The following is a 13,916-nucleotide window of genomic DNA, read 5'->3' on the forward strand; positions in this document are numbered from 1 at the left end:
ATTCTATGGACCAGGGAATCTCAACAAGGAGTATTATGGGCTTGCAAAAAAGAAAAGTTCCATCACAGGCAGCCTGACCCTACAGAGAGAATCAGGATGACATTTTTAGTTCTGCCCTCACCCCAGAGTAGCTTGAGGGAAATCTCTAAAACAATGGTTAGATATGACTCATCTCTTGGGTGTTTCCAAAATGTGGGTAATCTTTTCCCCTTAGAAAAGATATTCAAAAAGACAAATGCATAGCCCAGGAATGATTGTTCTATTTTTTTCTGGTCTTCAGAAAGGAAAGAAAAGGGAAGGAGAAATACATTAACAAAAAATTAAAAGGACATGGAACTTAGTATTTCTCATAACTGAGGTGTGTGATGAAGAATATGCAAATATGAAGGAAAGGATAGGGAGAACAAGCATGTCATGAATGTAATTCTTACCTGAACTAGACAAAAGAAGGTTAAACATACACACATGAGTTTGGATTAGAAATACAATAAATTCAACAGGGAAGAGAACAGAAGGTTTAAGGGGGAATGGTAGTGTAGGGGATAGAATAGTCACAACCAAAACAAACTTCAGCTTTGAAGGATGGATCAAAAATAGAGTATTAAAAGGTGAGGAAGAAAGTATAAGAACTAATTACTGGTATATGGGCTAAATGAAAAGAGAATGGAAAGAGGAATAGGATCACACCACTTAGTTACAGATTACTAGTACTGGTCATACTAATGTTTGCCACCTTACTCTTTTTTGAAAAAGATTAGGTGGAGGCAAAGAGAGGAAAAAAGTATAAGAGGATATGATAGAGGGGCAAACATAATTAACAAGTGTAACTAAGAATGTGAATGGTATAAGCACACCCATAAAATATAGAAGTGTAACAGAACAGCTTAAAAAGCAGAACCCAACAATACATTGCACACTTCATACATAACACTTGTACCACAATCTGCTATTGCCACTGGGGACAGCACATTCACCTCTCCCCTTTAATGGAAGTGTAAAGGGAGAGAAGAAGAATGTGCTAAGAGAGAGTGACCCAAAAGAGAAGGGCAAAATCATTTCCTCAGTTCTTTTCTAGACTTTCTAAATAAGAGTTTACCCTCTCTGATATTCAGTCACCAGTCACCAAGACCTAATTAGAAGCTGCTGTGTTAACCTTCCAAGGGGTGGGTCCCTCAAGAAAGAGCCAGAAAGTGAAAGTTCAGCTCTACAGAGGATTCCCTGGTCCTGCAGACAAAGAGTCCCCCTGATTAAACCTACAGCATTTACATGCCCCCGAAAGCTCTTTTCATACATCATATAATTTGAACCTTCCAACAATCCTATAAAGTTAATGCTATTGATAACATTGCCTCCATTTTTCAGGGGAGGAAACTGAGACCCAGAAAGGTTGTGACTGAAGGTGGACTTTGATCTCAGGTCCCTCTGACTCTAACTCCAGCACTCCAATCAACCAACGATAGGACTTTTATTTACATACCTTTAAGACAAGGGGAGAGCCTAGGATTTCAGAACTAAGAAAAACTGGAAAAGAAGAATTTTAATATAACCCATTATAATAACCTCAGATATTCACTACCTATATACTTCAACAAGGGAGTTTTTACTGTTACGAGCATTACAACAGCGAAATCAGGTCTGTTGTGTTCTGGAGGGAGATTAAAACAAGCTTCTGTTTTGCTCCGGAGAAATCAGCAGTTCTCTTGTTAAACTTAGGTGTAGTCAGAATCTGTTGCCATAGAGATAGTAAACAAAGGAGCATTCAACACCACTTTTGTTTCTCTGAGTAAAGGAGGAAGTGGTACCACAGGGAATTTTTAAGCCATGGTCCCTTAGAAAAGAAAGTGGAAAAAATAAAACCATAGCAAATCCCTTAGGTACCATCATAGATGCTAAAAGAAAGTGATAGTTTAATGCTGTTGCTAACTCTGTCCCAGATCTCAGGGTCTGGGAAATTTGGTACAAACTGTTACTATGCTTCCAATATGTCCACAGTCATGGTCTACTCCCAGTTGGAGAGTTGAGCCAAGATTTTCAACTAGAGTGCTCCTTGGAAACTGGGTAGAAGAGAGAAGAAAGGTAAGGAGTTAAGTGAAGGTGGAGACAAAAGTGGGCAGGGAGGGCTTAAGACGGAGAAAAGGAACACAAGGTAAAAAGGGCACTATATGTAGTCTGGGAAAGGTATATATTCACGTGTGTATACGTATGTGTATTTTAAATCTTTCATAGACCAAGAGATTCAGGGCATGATGTCTGTCTCTAAAGATAAAAATAGGAAATTAAAGACCTTATACTATTCTTGAGGTCAAGCTGTAATCAAGAACTCTGGCACCCAAAGTAGTTTCCACCGAACTTAGTGGAAATCCTGAAGGCAGGAGGGTCTAAAGTAGATTAAAAACAAAAGTTGCTGACGTTGAAAAGACTGAGGAAATGGGTGCTCAGGGTCAGTGATAGAAGTGGGGAGAAGGCTGAAACAGATACTGGACTTGTGCTTGCTATGTGTTAGTGAGAGGCAACACAGCATAGAGGATATAGATAGAGTCAGCCTCAAACCCAGGGAGACTTGGCCTCAGGTCTGTCTTCTCATCTATACTGACTGTGTGACCTTAGACAGGTCACTCTCAGGGCTAAGATTCAAAATGGCACAGAAGGTACTAACCTGCACCCTAGTGGGAGTTTCCTCTCCAGGCAATTCCCTACACCAGTGACATTACAGTACCTATTCTTATATATAGGACACTTAATGCCAGCAACAAGAGTTTTCAACTTCACTTGAAAAAGAACAGAGAGCCCCAAAAGGCTTTTGAATAGAGGAACAACATGCTCATAGGATCAGAATTCTAAATGTGGAAAGGATCTCAGAGACCACCTAGTCCAATCATTTCACTTTATAGATGAGGAAACTAAGGTCCAGAAAGCTTTATGGATTTACCCAAGGCCATAAAAGTAATTAGCATCAGAGTTCATATCTTCTGGCTCTAAAGTCAGTGTGCTTTCTACTGAACTTATTGTAGTGAGTAAGAAATACCACACAAACAGTAGTGTGAAGGATATATGTGAGAAGAGATAGAATGGATCAAAAAAGATTGATAAGAAGGTTATTACAATATTTTGATAAATAGAAAAAAGGAACTGAACAAGAATAATTTTAATGGAGGTTGGAAGGAGAGGACAAATGACAAGACTTGTTGATTGATGAGTGAAGTGAGGGAAAGGAAGGGAGCCCAAAATGACTTCAATGCCCTGCAGCTGACCCTCTGGATGACTCAGAAGAAGGTGGCATTGCTTTCAACAGATACAGATATGTTATGGGGAGGCAAATGTGCTGTGAAAAAAAGGATGAGAAATAAAGTGTGAAAGGTGAAAGAGGTGGTCTGAGATGATGCCAAGGTTCTGATAACCTAGATTACCTTTTGCTATAGAGGCACCTACAGATTATGTGGAGGAGCTGTGTGTACATGGATGCACAAGAATCAGGAACAAAGGCAAACATTTGATTGGAAAATGAATATGATCCTTCAAGAGGAACCCACGAATGACCAGCAACACTAAACAATGGTCAAGGATGCCCCTAGGAGGCCTAAGGTCTGTGCATGAGAGGAATAAACAGGGTAAAAAGAAAGGGAGTTTTTGGTTTTTTTTTTTAAGTAAGAGGAGAGAGGAGAAGAAAGAGAAAAAAAAAGACCACATGGTGAACCCTAGTCAAATGTTACCAACATCTGCTTTGTGTTATGTATCCTTAGACCTCTTGATTTACACCAATTTATAACACTAACAGAAAAGCAAGATGAAGCCTGGATTCTGGACCTCCTGTCATGGTAGCTTTGGTATTTGTTAGATGGAAGTGTTAGAAGAAGGAAATCACAGATTTTGAACAAATGTTCTGGTCTCTTTCAGCCCATCAAAACTTCAAAACCAAGTTACCAGAGCACATTCCAAAAGGATTTTGTTTGGTTCCCAGATCAAAAAGCAGATCATATAACAAAATGGTATTACATGAGAAGAAGTGAGGTAAGAGAATAGCAATTGAACCATTTCCCAGGGTTCTGGGTAGTCCAGGAACATAAGATACAGGCCTAGATCCCTAATATAGACCAGCAAAACATGTCTATTCCTTCTTTCAACTATAACTGTTCAAATATCTGAAGACAAGTTATCCTTATTCCCTAAATCTAGTCTTCTCTGGTCTAAATATTATCCATTTCCCTCACGCAAACCTCATATAGCAGGAGCTAACGGTCATAGTGGCTGCCCTCCTCTGGATGCTCTCCAGCCTATTCATGTCCCTCCTTTTAGGTATATTTCATGTGAAGAAATAAAATGTAAATTATGCATACAATATGACACATGAAGAGCTCTTTATAAACCTTCAGGGCTATGTAAGTTTATTTTTGGTGTTCAGTCGTATGTGACCCCATTTGGGATTTTCTTGGCAGAGATATTAAAGTGGTTTGCCATTGTCTTCTCTAGCTCATTTCCCAGAGGAGGAAATTGAGGTAAACAGAGTTAAGTGATTTGCCCAGGGTCATAGAACTAGTAAGTGTCTGAGGCTGGATTTGAACTCAGGAAGGTGAGTCTTCCTGACTCTAGGTCCAGTGCTCTATCCACTGTGCCACTTTGCTATCCTAGTATCATTTCAAAAAGGACGTTGATAAGCTAATATCCTATAAAGTTTCATATTTGACATATAATTGGAAAAAGACTAAAAAACACCACAGTTAGACAGGTAGTAGGAGATATTGTGCTGTTGTTATCCTCATTTTACAGTTGAGGAAATCTGAGGCAAACAGAAGTGAAGTGACTTGCTCAAAGTCACATAGCTAGTATCAGAGGCTGGATTTGAACTCAGGTCTTCCTGACTGCTAGCAGAATCAGCAGAATGGTGTACAGGAAATATTAGGCACTTTCCTCACATCACATACTTTTCACATCTCACTCCTTGCATCCCCTCCCAATTTGACTCTACCTTAAAGAACCTATACACACACCCTTATACATTTCATTCTATGTCTGGGTCATCTATTTCCCAACAACACTGGAAAGGGCACACTTGCACATTCCTTTTCAAGTGTGTTTTCTTTCTTTCTTTTAACTTGTCAAAACAACCCATAGGGTCTCCCTCAATATGAATGCCTCAAAAAGCACAAACCCAAGTCACCATTTTCTATGTGCTTTACTCCTTTAGAAATGTACATCATTTCATACTTAATATTTTAGAGGGGAAAATATTTCTAAAATTGAAGAGCTCTCAAAGAACACCTATTAACGTAACACACATCACTGGAGTCCAATGAACCACAATTTGAGAAACACTGCAACACACAGTTCAAAACTAATTGACTAACTACGGTTCTAATTACATATTCAAAAGAAGTGAAGGAAACAAAATTTTATCAATTAAAAACAGCAAAGTAACTATTCTCTCGAAACTGACTTGAATGCAATTAAAATATATTCAAAATATTCTCTTGTAATTAATTCATATATTCCTTCTTTGTTAAGTGTCTCCTATGTGCAAGTACACTGTGCTAAGAGAGATCTAAAACTTGAGACACTGTCCTTGGTATCATGGAATTACTTTGGATTTTTTTCTGTATACAACTCATGTTTGCATTTTCTTCCAGCCTCTCCCATCCCACTGAATTCTAGTACCTTTCCTTTGCTAATCATTCTCTCCATATAGCTTGTTTGTTACCTATTTGTTTGCTTGCTGTCTCCCTCATTAGAGTGTGAACTCCTTGGGGGTAGGGGCCATCTTTTCCCTGTCTTTTTGTATCCCCGATTCTTAGCACAGTGCCTGGCTTATAGTAACCATTTAATAAATGCTTATTGACTGATTCATCCTGGGCCATTTCCAGTCATCCTGATGAACATCTGGTCACTGGATCCAGAAGGCTCAGGAAGAGAAGTGAGGGTGGTGACCTGCACAGCCCTCCCTCACTCAAAACAAAGTCAAGTGCAAATCATGTCATCACTTCTCTGATGGCATGGTCCTCTTCATAAACAAAGGATAAATATGATAGACTCACTCTGTTCTAGACACTGGAGGACTCCTGCAAGAAATCAGTGAGACAATGATAACAATCATCTTAAGGAAGCTCAATATTCATTTTGATCATATTTTCATCCAAGAAGGATGACTTTTGAATCAGAAAAAAACCGAACAAAAAGTTGCTACCTAATTTAGTTAAGGTACTTAGACAGAGAATACCAAAGTGTCCTTCGTTAATTCAAGCCATCTGGCCCAGATAATGCCTACTTGGGAACTGAACACAGTATTGGAAGTGCCTGCTGGATCACTAACAGTCATGGAGAAAAGGAAGACTGTGGAGAACAAATGAAAGAGGTAAGATTAGAGAACGGCAAATGTTCTGATCTTCAAAAAAGGAGAAGAGGAAGCCTTAGGCTGGAAAGAGCAGGGAGTATGAATGTGATTCCTGAAAAATTCCAGAATATATTATTAAAGAGATGCTTAGTGAACATTTAGGAAAAGAAGCAGTGATGACTAAGAGTTAACCTATTTCCAGCAAGAACAAGTCATGCTAGTCTAACCAAAAGAGCAAAAGGCCTCACTTTCCTCCCATATAAAGATCAGGCAAGGGAAATGTTGGAGAAGAAACAACTCAGAGAAGACTTTTGAGCCATCTTCAATTGCCCAATGGGTTTTCATGCAGAAAAGACATTAAGCTTGTTCTGTTTGGCCCCAGAGGGCACAAATAAGAGGAAAGACAGGAAGTTGAATTTAGGCTAGACTTCAAAAAAATGTACAATTACAGCCATCCGAAAGGGATACCTTAGGAGGTAGTAAGTAGGCTGCCCCTTCCTACAGGACTTCAGGAAGCTGGATGAGCATTGTAGTCAGGATATTTTGCCAGGCATGGGTTAGACTCAATGGCTACTAAGATCTGAATTAATATAATTAGCTCTCCCTGCTTCTGATCTTTTCTCTTTCCATTCTATCCTCTATAAGACTGCCAAATTGATATACTTAATGTACAATTTTTCCCTGTATTATTTTACACTGTACATAACATTAACAATGTACATGACATTCCAGGTTCCAGCTTCCATGCCTTTGTTCCAGTGGTCACTCCTTTCTAGAATATACTCCTGCTTTGCCTCTACCTCACAAAATCCTTAGTTTCCTTCCAAGCAGAACTCAGGTGTTTACATGAGACATTTCCTGATCCCTCCAAGTATTAGGACTTTCTCCCTCCTGAAATATTTTTGTGTATAATCTGTACATTTTCAATATTTCTTCTTCTACTCACTGCTTTCAGCAGATAAGCTTCTGGAAGGCAGGGATTTGTTTTTATCTTGGCATTTCTAGCACCCAGTTTGAGTGTCTAACTCATAGTAGAAACTTAATGTTTGTTGAGTTGAAGTGAACCAGGCTGAATCTGTGAGTCTCTCTGACCTCAGTTAGAAGCTAAACCTACCTAAACCTGTCATTCCCATGAATCTCCCTTTTTTCCTCCCTTCTTTTTTCCAGGGTCTCTACCTTGCTTATTTATCCCAAATATTGTCTTGATGGAAAAGAACATAAAATCATTAGACAGGAATGATTCTTCCCTTTTTCTTGGCAGAACACCACCAGGGCCAGCACTACCCCCAAACCAAGGGGATTGTGGGAATCTTTTCTGGCCTTATCAGAAAGGAGCCCTTTTGTTGTCCACATTCCCTTCCCTTCTCAGCTTGCTCCTACAAGGTACCATTGTGTCTAATCAACATCTGTCTTCTCATCACTGAGAACCCAAACAGCTCATTTGCCCTGGCCTTACAAATGAAGTCAGGTGGTACCCAGTAATGTAGACCTTGGAAATCTCTGGCTAATTGTTCATTCCCATCATCATCCTGTCTCTTTAGCATTGTACTGTGACTTATTTATGGAATCACTGTTTGAAATATTGGGCTTAGCTGGCATGTCCAGACCATAGCAAACACAAACTTTACTGTCTTCTCCAAACATCAGGGCGGGCATGAAAATCAAGATTATTCTCCTGATAAATCAGTCCATTTTCTGGGCCACAAGGAATTCTTAGGAAATTCACTCACTTGAACAAATCTTCCTCTCCAAAGAAGGAGGAGAATATGGCTTTCTTTTCTCAGTAAATACCTGCTACCAAAGAAAACATTCTACCAGTTTCCAGCTGAGAAAGCCTGTAAAACCTTTGTAGCAGAAGACAATTTATGGAGATGTCTCTGCCTCCTCCCATAGTAACAAGTTGAAAAATGTGGCATAACTGTCAGGTTTGGTATTCACTATTTCACTCTTCTGAAGGAAGTATGAGTTTGTGATGGACTTGTATAAATCAGAATATAGCAAAAGGGATGCAATTTCAGCTTACAAAGACCTGAATTAAGTTAACCCCCTGTCCACTTAACCTGGCAGTCCTGTTATTTTAATCATGCACAAATTACATCCAAACTGAGAATTTGCCATTCATTAGATGAGAGTCCATTCACATGAAAATCAACTTTTGGAGAATCATTGGAGACCATATATTTGAAGGTGAGTCCAGAGGAGAGACATATCTCTTTGACAGACTCACAGAGTGTTGGAGCTGAAAGAGAGCTAAAAGATTACTGGACACGGTTTATAAGGTTATTAGAAATCATCTGTTCTTGGCTTCACCTCCTCCTTGTTGTAACTATTTTCAAATTATCCATAATTTATATGTGTGTATAGACATGTACACATATATACATATATACTTTTTTTTACTCTGACTCAACTTCTAAAAATGCTTCTAATCTTTGTATTTTAAAAATTGGCAAACACTTGTAACATTAAATAAAGCTTCATAACTGTTTCTAGGATCAGATTTAATTTTTAAGGCACAGTAACTATAAAAGTATATGTATCAAGAGAAAGTATATTTATGCTGCTAAATAAGCAAAATGATGGATTCTGATCCTCTTAAATGACAGTAATGTTAGCAATATCCTGTCTAGTCTACACATAAGAAGAAAATAAAAATTTTCCTCAAAGAAAAAAAACGCTAATTTGATTAGCAAGTGACTATGGTAAACTTTAGATGATGAAACCAATCAACCAATTGGATTAATGTATAGTTTTCCTTGCTTTGGGGTCTAATTAGTTGCAGAAGCATCAATTGGTTGTTCCTTGAAGGCAACACCTGTACACTGTGCTAACTCCACACTCTCTCCCCTTCCCATTCTACTTCCAGAATCACTTGTCTGGGATTTCCTAGGTAATCCCTTCAAAAAATGCCTGGATATGTCTGTCTTTCCAGGGTCTGCCGTATAATCAGCTGATGACCCACCATGAGGAACCGAAACATCGGAATTTGATCAGCACATACGACGACCATTTCAACCGGCATGGCTACAACCCTGCCTTGCCACCCATTCGTTGTTGGAACGGGCAGAAACTGGTGTGGCTGCCAGAAAAGTCAGACTTTTCCCTTCTTGGTACTTTCTCAATTCTTTTCTCCTCTGTACAGCTCACCACAGGTTCCAAAACACCCTAAAACTTAACTATAATTGACCCTACCATGACATACAATTTCATGGAGGTAGGTCAGCCTCAGACTCCAGGGGAGTTACTGAAATTGACAAAGTCATAATATAGTTTATAACAGAATAACATTGAAGGATGCTGGGACAGTATGATGAAACACTGGCATACTGTGCTTCTCCTCTCAGGGTTACCTTTGCCCCTTTGTTCCATTTCACAAGCATTATACTGGCTACATTGAACAGTGCTGAGTGGCTGTCTCCAGAAGCACAGTTTTTGTGGTATAGCTGGCACAGGGACTCATCTATGTTCCTATACCAGCTCTAGGCTTTATTTGACACACTCCACCCATCTCCACCCCATGATTCCATCATGCAGTGCCTTCTTTTAGAAGTGTACCTGGCCCTTCCCTACATGAAGTTATAGACCAAGGGGAGCTTTCTCCAGCTTCACCACAGTGAAAATAAGTTTAGTGAACAATTCATTCAGCCAATGTTTAATAGGAGTTACAATTATTTACACAGAAATGCAAGGACCCTCCCTTGTCACACTAGCTCCTCTTCCCTAATAGGCTAGTAACAACTTAGCCAACAGCACAATGGATACATCTCTGGCAAGTGTCCAGGAGTGCACAATGGCTTGCACACAGTAGGCACTTAGATATTTGTTGAATTGAATTCAAGATATCAGGCTATTGATGTTTGTTCCCACAAGGAAAGCTAGGTCCTTGGGCTCATGTGTCCCGAAGCCTTCTAGGTGGCTGACTCTACAGGAGTCCAGCCTGGCCCTATCTTCCCCTTCTTTCCTTCTAGCACCTCCCAGACCTAACTCTTTCCTTTTAAATAGTCTTAAACTCCTGTCACAACTTTGTTTCAGTTCAACCTGAGAAAACGACATGGAAAGATCCACCTCCCTATCTCTTTGCTCCCTCCTGGGGTTGGGCCCAATTCTCCATTCATAATTTCACATCCTGACCCTGATTTCTGTTGCAGCTCCCCCCACCAACTATGGCCTCTTTGAGAGTCTCAGGAAGAAATGGCAAGATTCTACTAAGACTCACCCTAATCACAGTATTTACACATTGTCTTATATAAGACACCCAGTGTCTGCTCTGTCCAGGCGGGAACTTGCAACCCCAGTTTCCTCTCTCCGCCTCCAGTGAGCCATCTTGCCCATTTGAAAGCTGCTGTCTTCCCTGGACATGACGAAGCTAGGCCAAGGAATCATAACAACTTCAAGTGCCAAAGACAGCAAATGAGGGAAGCAAGAAGGATGGCCACCTCCTTCCCCTACTGACATGCTTGAGTAGCTATAACGTATCAGGAGGATACACTGCACAAAGACCTATGGGACACCCACAATGTGCAGCCTGATTCTTTAGAAGACAGAAGCACCATTCTCCTCCAATTTGCAGGCTGCTCTTTCTTTATTTTCCACAATTAAATGTGTATGGAGCTATTAGAGTTGATGGTGTAACAAGAGATACAGTGCTTGCTCTCATTGGGTTTCTAGTGTAATGGCAACAATTGGTCAAGTACATGCTACAGAAAAATGCAGATCAAATCCTCCTTTTTACTCCCCAGAATGGGCAAATTATTAGAAATCACATTCCTGAAACAGAAAGAGCATTAGTTCTGGAGTCAGAGGACTGGGTTCAAATCTCACATCTAGACTTATTGCCTGTGTGACCCTGGACAAGTCCCTTCACCTCCCTGGGTCTCCGTTTCCTCATCTGAAAAAATGAGGAGGTTGGACTAGCTAGCCTATGAGGTCCTCTCCTGATGTATGATGTTAGGTCCTCTAAACCCTATTGGGGTAAATGAGACAGACAGACACACACACACACACCACTCATTTTTTGTCCTCCAACCTCTGCTGTGTCATTTAGGTGGGTGATGGTCTGGAAATTTAGGGGTTTTTTTCCCTAGCAGAATGGCCTATTCAAAAAAGTCAACCAATGCACACAGCCAGCAAGGACTGTGGTTTGGCTAAGTGACAGATTCTCTGGTGGGGCACCTGACTGAGGCCCGGATGTTCTGTATGCATGTATGTCTTGATGTGTTGGTGCATGGGCATTTGCTTGTGTGTGAAAGCTTATCTGCTCCTCCCCCAATTAGATAATAAGATTCCAGCATCCTGGTTCCCTAACACTCTGTCTGGTGTAACCTAAACCTCCATTCAGCCTTACCCATGTCTACTATTGTCATTATTCACACCCTACCTAGACACAAGCCCATTCTTATCTATACTCTCATCTTCATCCCATTGAGTATTTCCTCTCTACCCATCCCCCTCTTTCTGTATTGCTAGAAAATTTCTTTATTCTAAATTTCCTTCTGTCCTCTTCCTTTCACCATCGCCAGAATGAAACAATTCTCTCCTGAATGATAACAGAATCACATGGAGACTTCAATTTCTGCCACTCCTTCTGATCTGATGACTAAAAGGGAAAGGGGGAACTGCCCTTTTTTTCCTATTAAAACTCAGTTCAACTTTCCCCTTCCTTAAAGGGGAAAGGGTGTGTGTGTGTTCCAAAACACACACAATGATATAACCAAATTATAAAGACACGAAGGTTGCAAGAAAGATCAGAAAAAGATTTTGTTCCATTGGATTATTAGGAAGTATGATCTCATTGATTCAGAAATTATGTAAGTCTCAACACATCCTAGGGCAGGTTTTTCTATGACCTCACATAAATTCACCCCAGTGGTCCACCCAAGTGTGCAGAGGCCACCCTCAACATAACAACCTATGAAACAAAAATGCATAGATATAAACATATGTCTACAAAAGATATGCTTGGTCTCATTTCCTCCATGGCTAGGGACACCCATGAGACCACACTGATAATTCTGAAAACTTACCTTACTTCCCCTCCTTTTCCTTTTGTCTGGGCTTCCACATCACTCACTGACAGTGAATGCCACTATCCTCCAAACTGAAAATTCTTTACTTCTCTGTCTTTGGGGATGTATAGTAAATCAACTTGGTGTTACATTTGCTCAATCCCGCTAAGTGTGAAAGTTTTTTCAAATGCAGTTGGCTTAAAATGATATCCTCTATAGTTCAAACTGGGCACAAAGGTCTTTAATTCTACATCCTAAAGAAATGTTTGATCTCATAAAATCTAAATAAAAACAAGTTTTTCTTTTTCACACAAAAATGAGAAGTACTGAAAGAGGTAAATCTGTGGTTAGGATTTATGGGAGAGGGAAAAGCTCATTGGAACCTGTGTTCTCCAGATTTATAGCCTGCGTGGCAAGACTTGTCACAAGTTCTCAATGCCATTGTTGCCCAAGAGCATAACTGTACCTCTTTTCCCTGTTCTGGGGAAATGCTCAGAATTACAGACTTTCTTGAATCTTCCCTATTGATGTCCAACTTATTAAAACAGCATACTCTGTAATGTTGTAGCATGGGCTGGTTGCTGATTCCACAACCTTCTTACTAGGCCCCAGTCACAATAAGATATTCAGGGATAGATCCTCATAGTTGAACTAACCTGGTTAAAAGTTTCATTCTGCCATCCTGGAAGATAAAGACTGAGGCCATCCTAAGACATAGAGGGGAGGAAGTATGAACTATGAAGTAGGGCATAGAGCATGGAAGATCTGGGTTCAAAATGTGCCTCCAACATCTGCTGAGTTACCCTGAGAAAGTCACTGAAGTTCATAGGTTACACCACTTCATCTATAAAATGGGATTGAGTATGTACCTGCTTTGTGAGAATCACATGGAATAACGTCAGCTACCATTGTCCTGCCTGGAGTCAGGGCCTGATGGTTTCCTCAGGCACTCCAGACTCTTCCCCTCTGCTTCCCAGACAAGTAGAACAAAGCAGGACTTAAGACTGCTTTTTCAAATCTACTTTCTTCACATATGGTGTGACCCTAGACAAATCACTTAACGTCTCAGTGATCTGAGCAACTCTTAAGACCATAAATCTTAGAGAAGCCGCCAACCTACACTTACAGGAAGTCTCATATTATACAATGAAATCAGTCCAGTCCATATACCTTCCAAACTTTTCAGTGGAAGAGTTGTTCTAAACAAAGTGACAAGAGACATAAAAGCTATTTTTAAGTGCTTGCCAGGCTATCCCATGGAATAAAGATCAGCCCCATCCTGCTTAGCCTTGCAAAGTACTGAATCAGAAGTAATGAGCAGAAGTTGAAAAGAGGCAACTTTCCTGAGACCAGACCACCCCTCCCACACACCTAACAAGCTAACCGCAGGGTTGATCTGGGAAACAAAAAACAAAAACCTGCTTTTAGCCTCGACACACATCAGCTCAACACAAAGATCTGTACCTTCTGACTGAAAGAACCAGAAGCAACAACACTCAGCCAATATCATGAATCGGAAAAAGCAGACGAAAAGTGAAAAAACCATAGAATTTTTCTATGGGGATAAGGACCAAAACACAAACACCAAA

General features: G+C 40.2%; 1 protein-coding gene across 2 annotated transcripts; it reads left to right on the forward strand.

Annotated features, from left to right (window-relative positions):
- Positions 1-1,731: 1,731 nt before the first annotated feature.
- CFAP107 (cilia and flagella associated protein 107) lies at positions 1,732-10,941 on the forward strand. Of its 2 annotated transcripts, none has more exons than XM_072608919.1 (4): positions 1,732-2,076; positions 3,895-4,008; positions 9,255-9,432; positions 10,471-10,941. In XM_072608919.1, the coding sequence occupies exons 1-4, from the start codon at positions 1,972-1,974 to the stop codon at positions 10,638-10,640; spliced, it is 567 nt and encodes a 188-aa protein (XP_072465020.1). In that variant the 5' UTR covers positions 1,732-1,971; the 3' UTR covers positions 10,641-10,941. The 2 variants fall into 2 exon arrangements, with proteins under 2 accessions (XP_072465020.1, XP_072465021.1); XM_072608920.1 differs by lacking the exon at positions 1,732-2,076 and adding an exon at positions 3,459-3,582.
- The last annotated feature ends 2,975 nt before the right edge of the window (positions 10,942-13,916 follow it).

Source organism: Notamacropus eugenii, chromosome 5 (genome assembly GCF_028372415.1).
Source record: "Notamacropus eugenii isolate mMacEug1 chromosome 5, mMacEug1.pri_v2, whole genome shotgun sequence".
Taxonomy (NCBI): domain Eukaryota; kingdom Metazoa; phylum Chordata; class Mammalia; order Diprotodontia; family Macropodidae; genus Notamacropus; species Notamacropus eugenii.

Bases quoted from the DNA above. Each gene is read 5' to 3' on its own strand.
- CFAP107 (XM_072608919.1), top strand. From the start codon at position 1,972: ATGCTTCCAATATGTCCACAGTCATGGTCTACTCCCAGTTGGAGAGTT. The intron at 4,009-9,254 runs GTAAGAGAATAG...CTGTCTTTCCAG, and splicing joins ATTACATGAGAAGAAGTGAG to GGTCTGCCGTATAATCAGCT. The intron at 9,433-10,470 runs GTACTTTCTCAA...TTTCTGTTGCAG, and splicing joins GTCAGACTTTTCCCTTCTTG to CTCCCCCCACCAACTATGGC.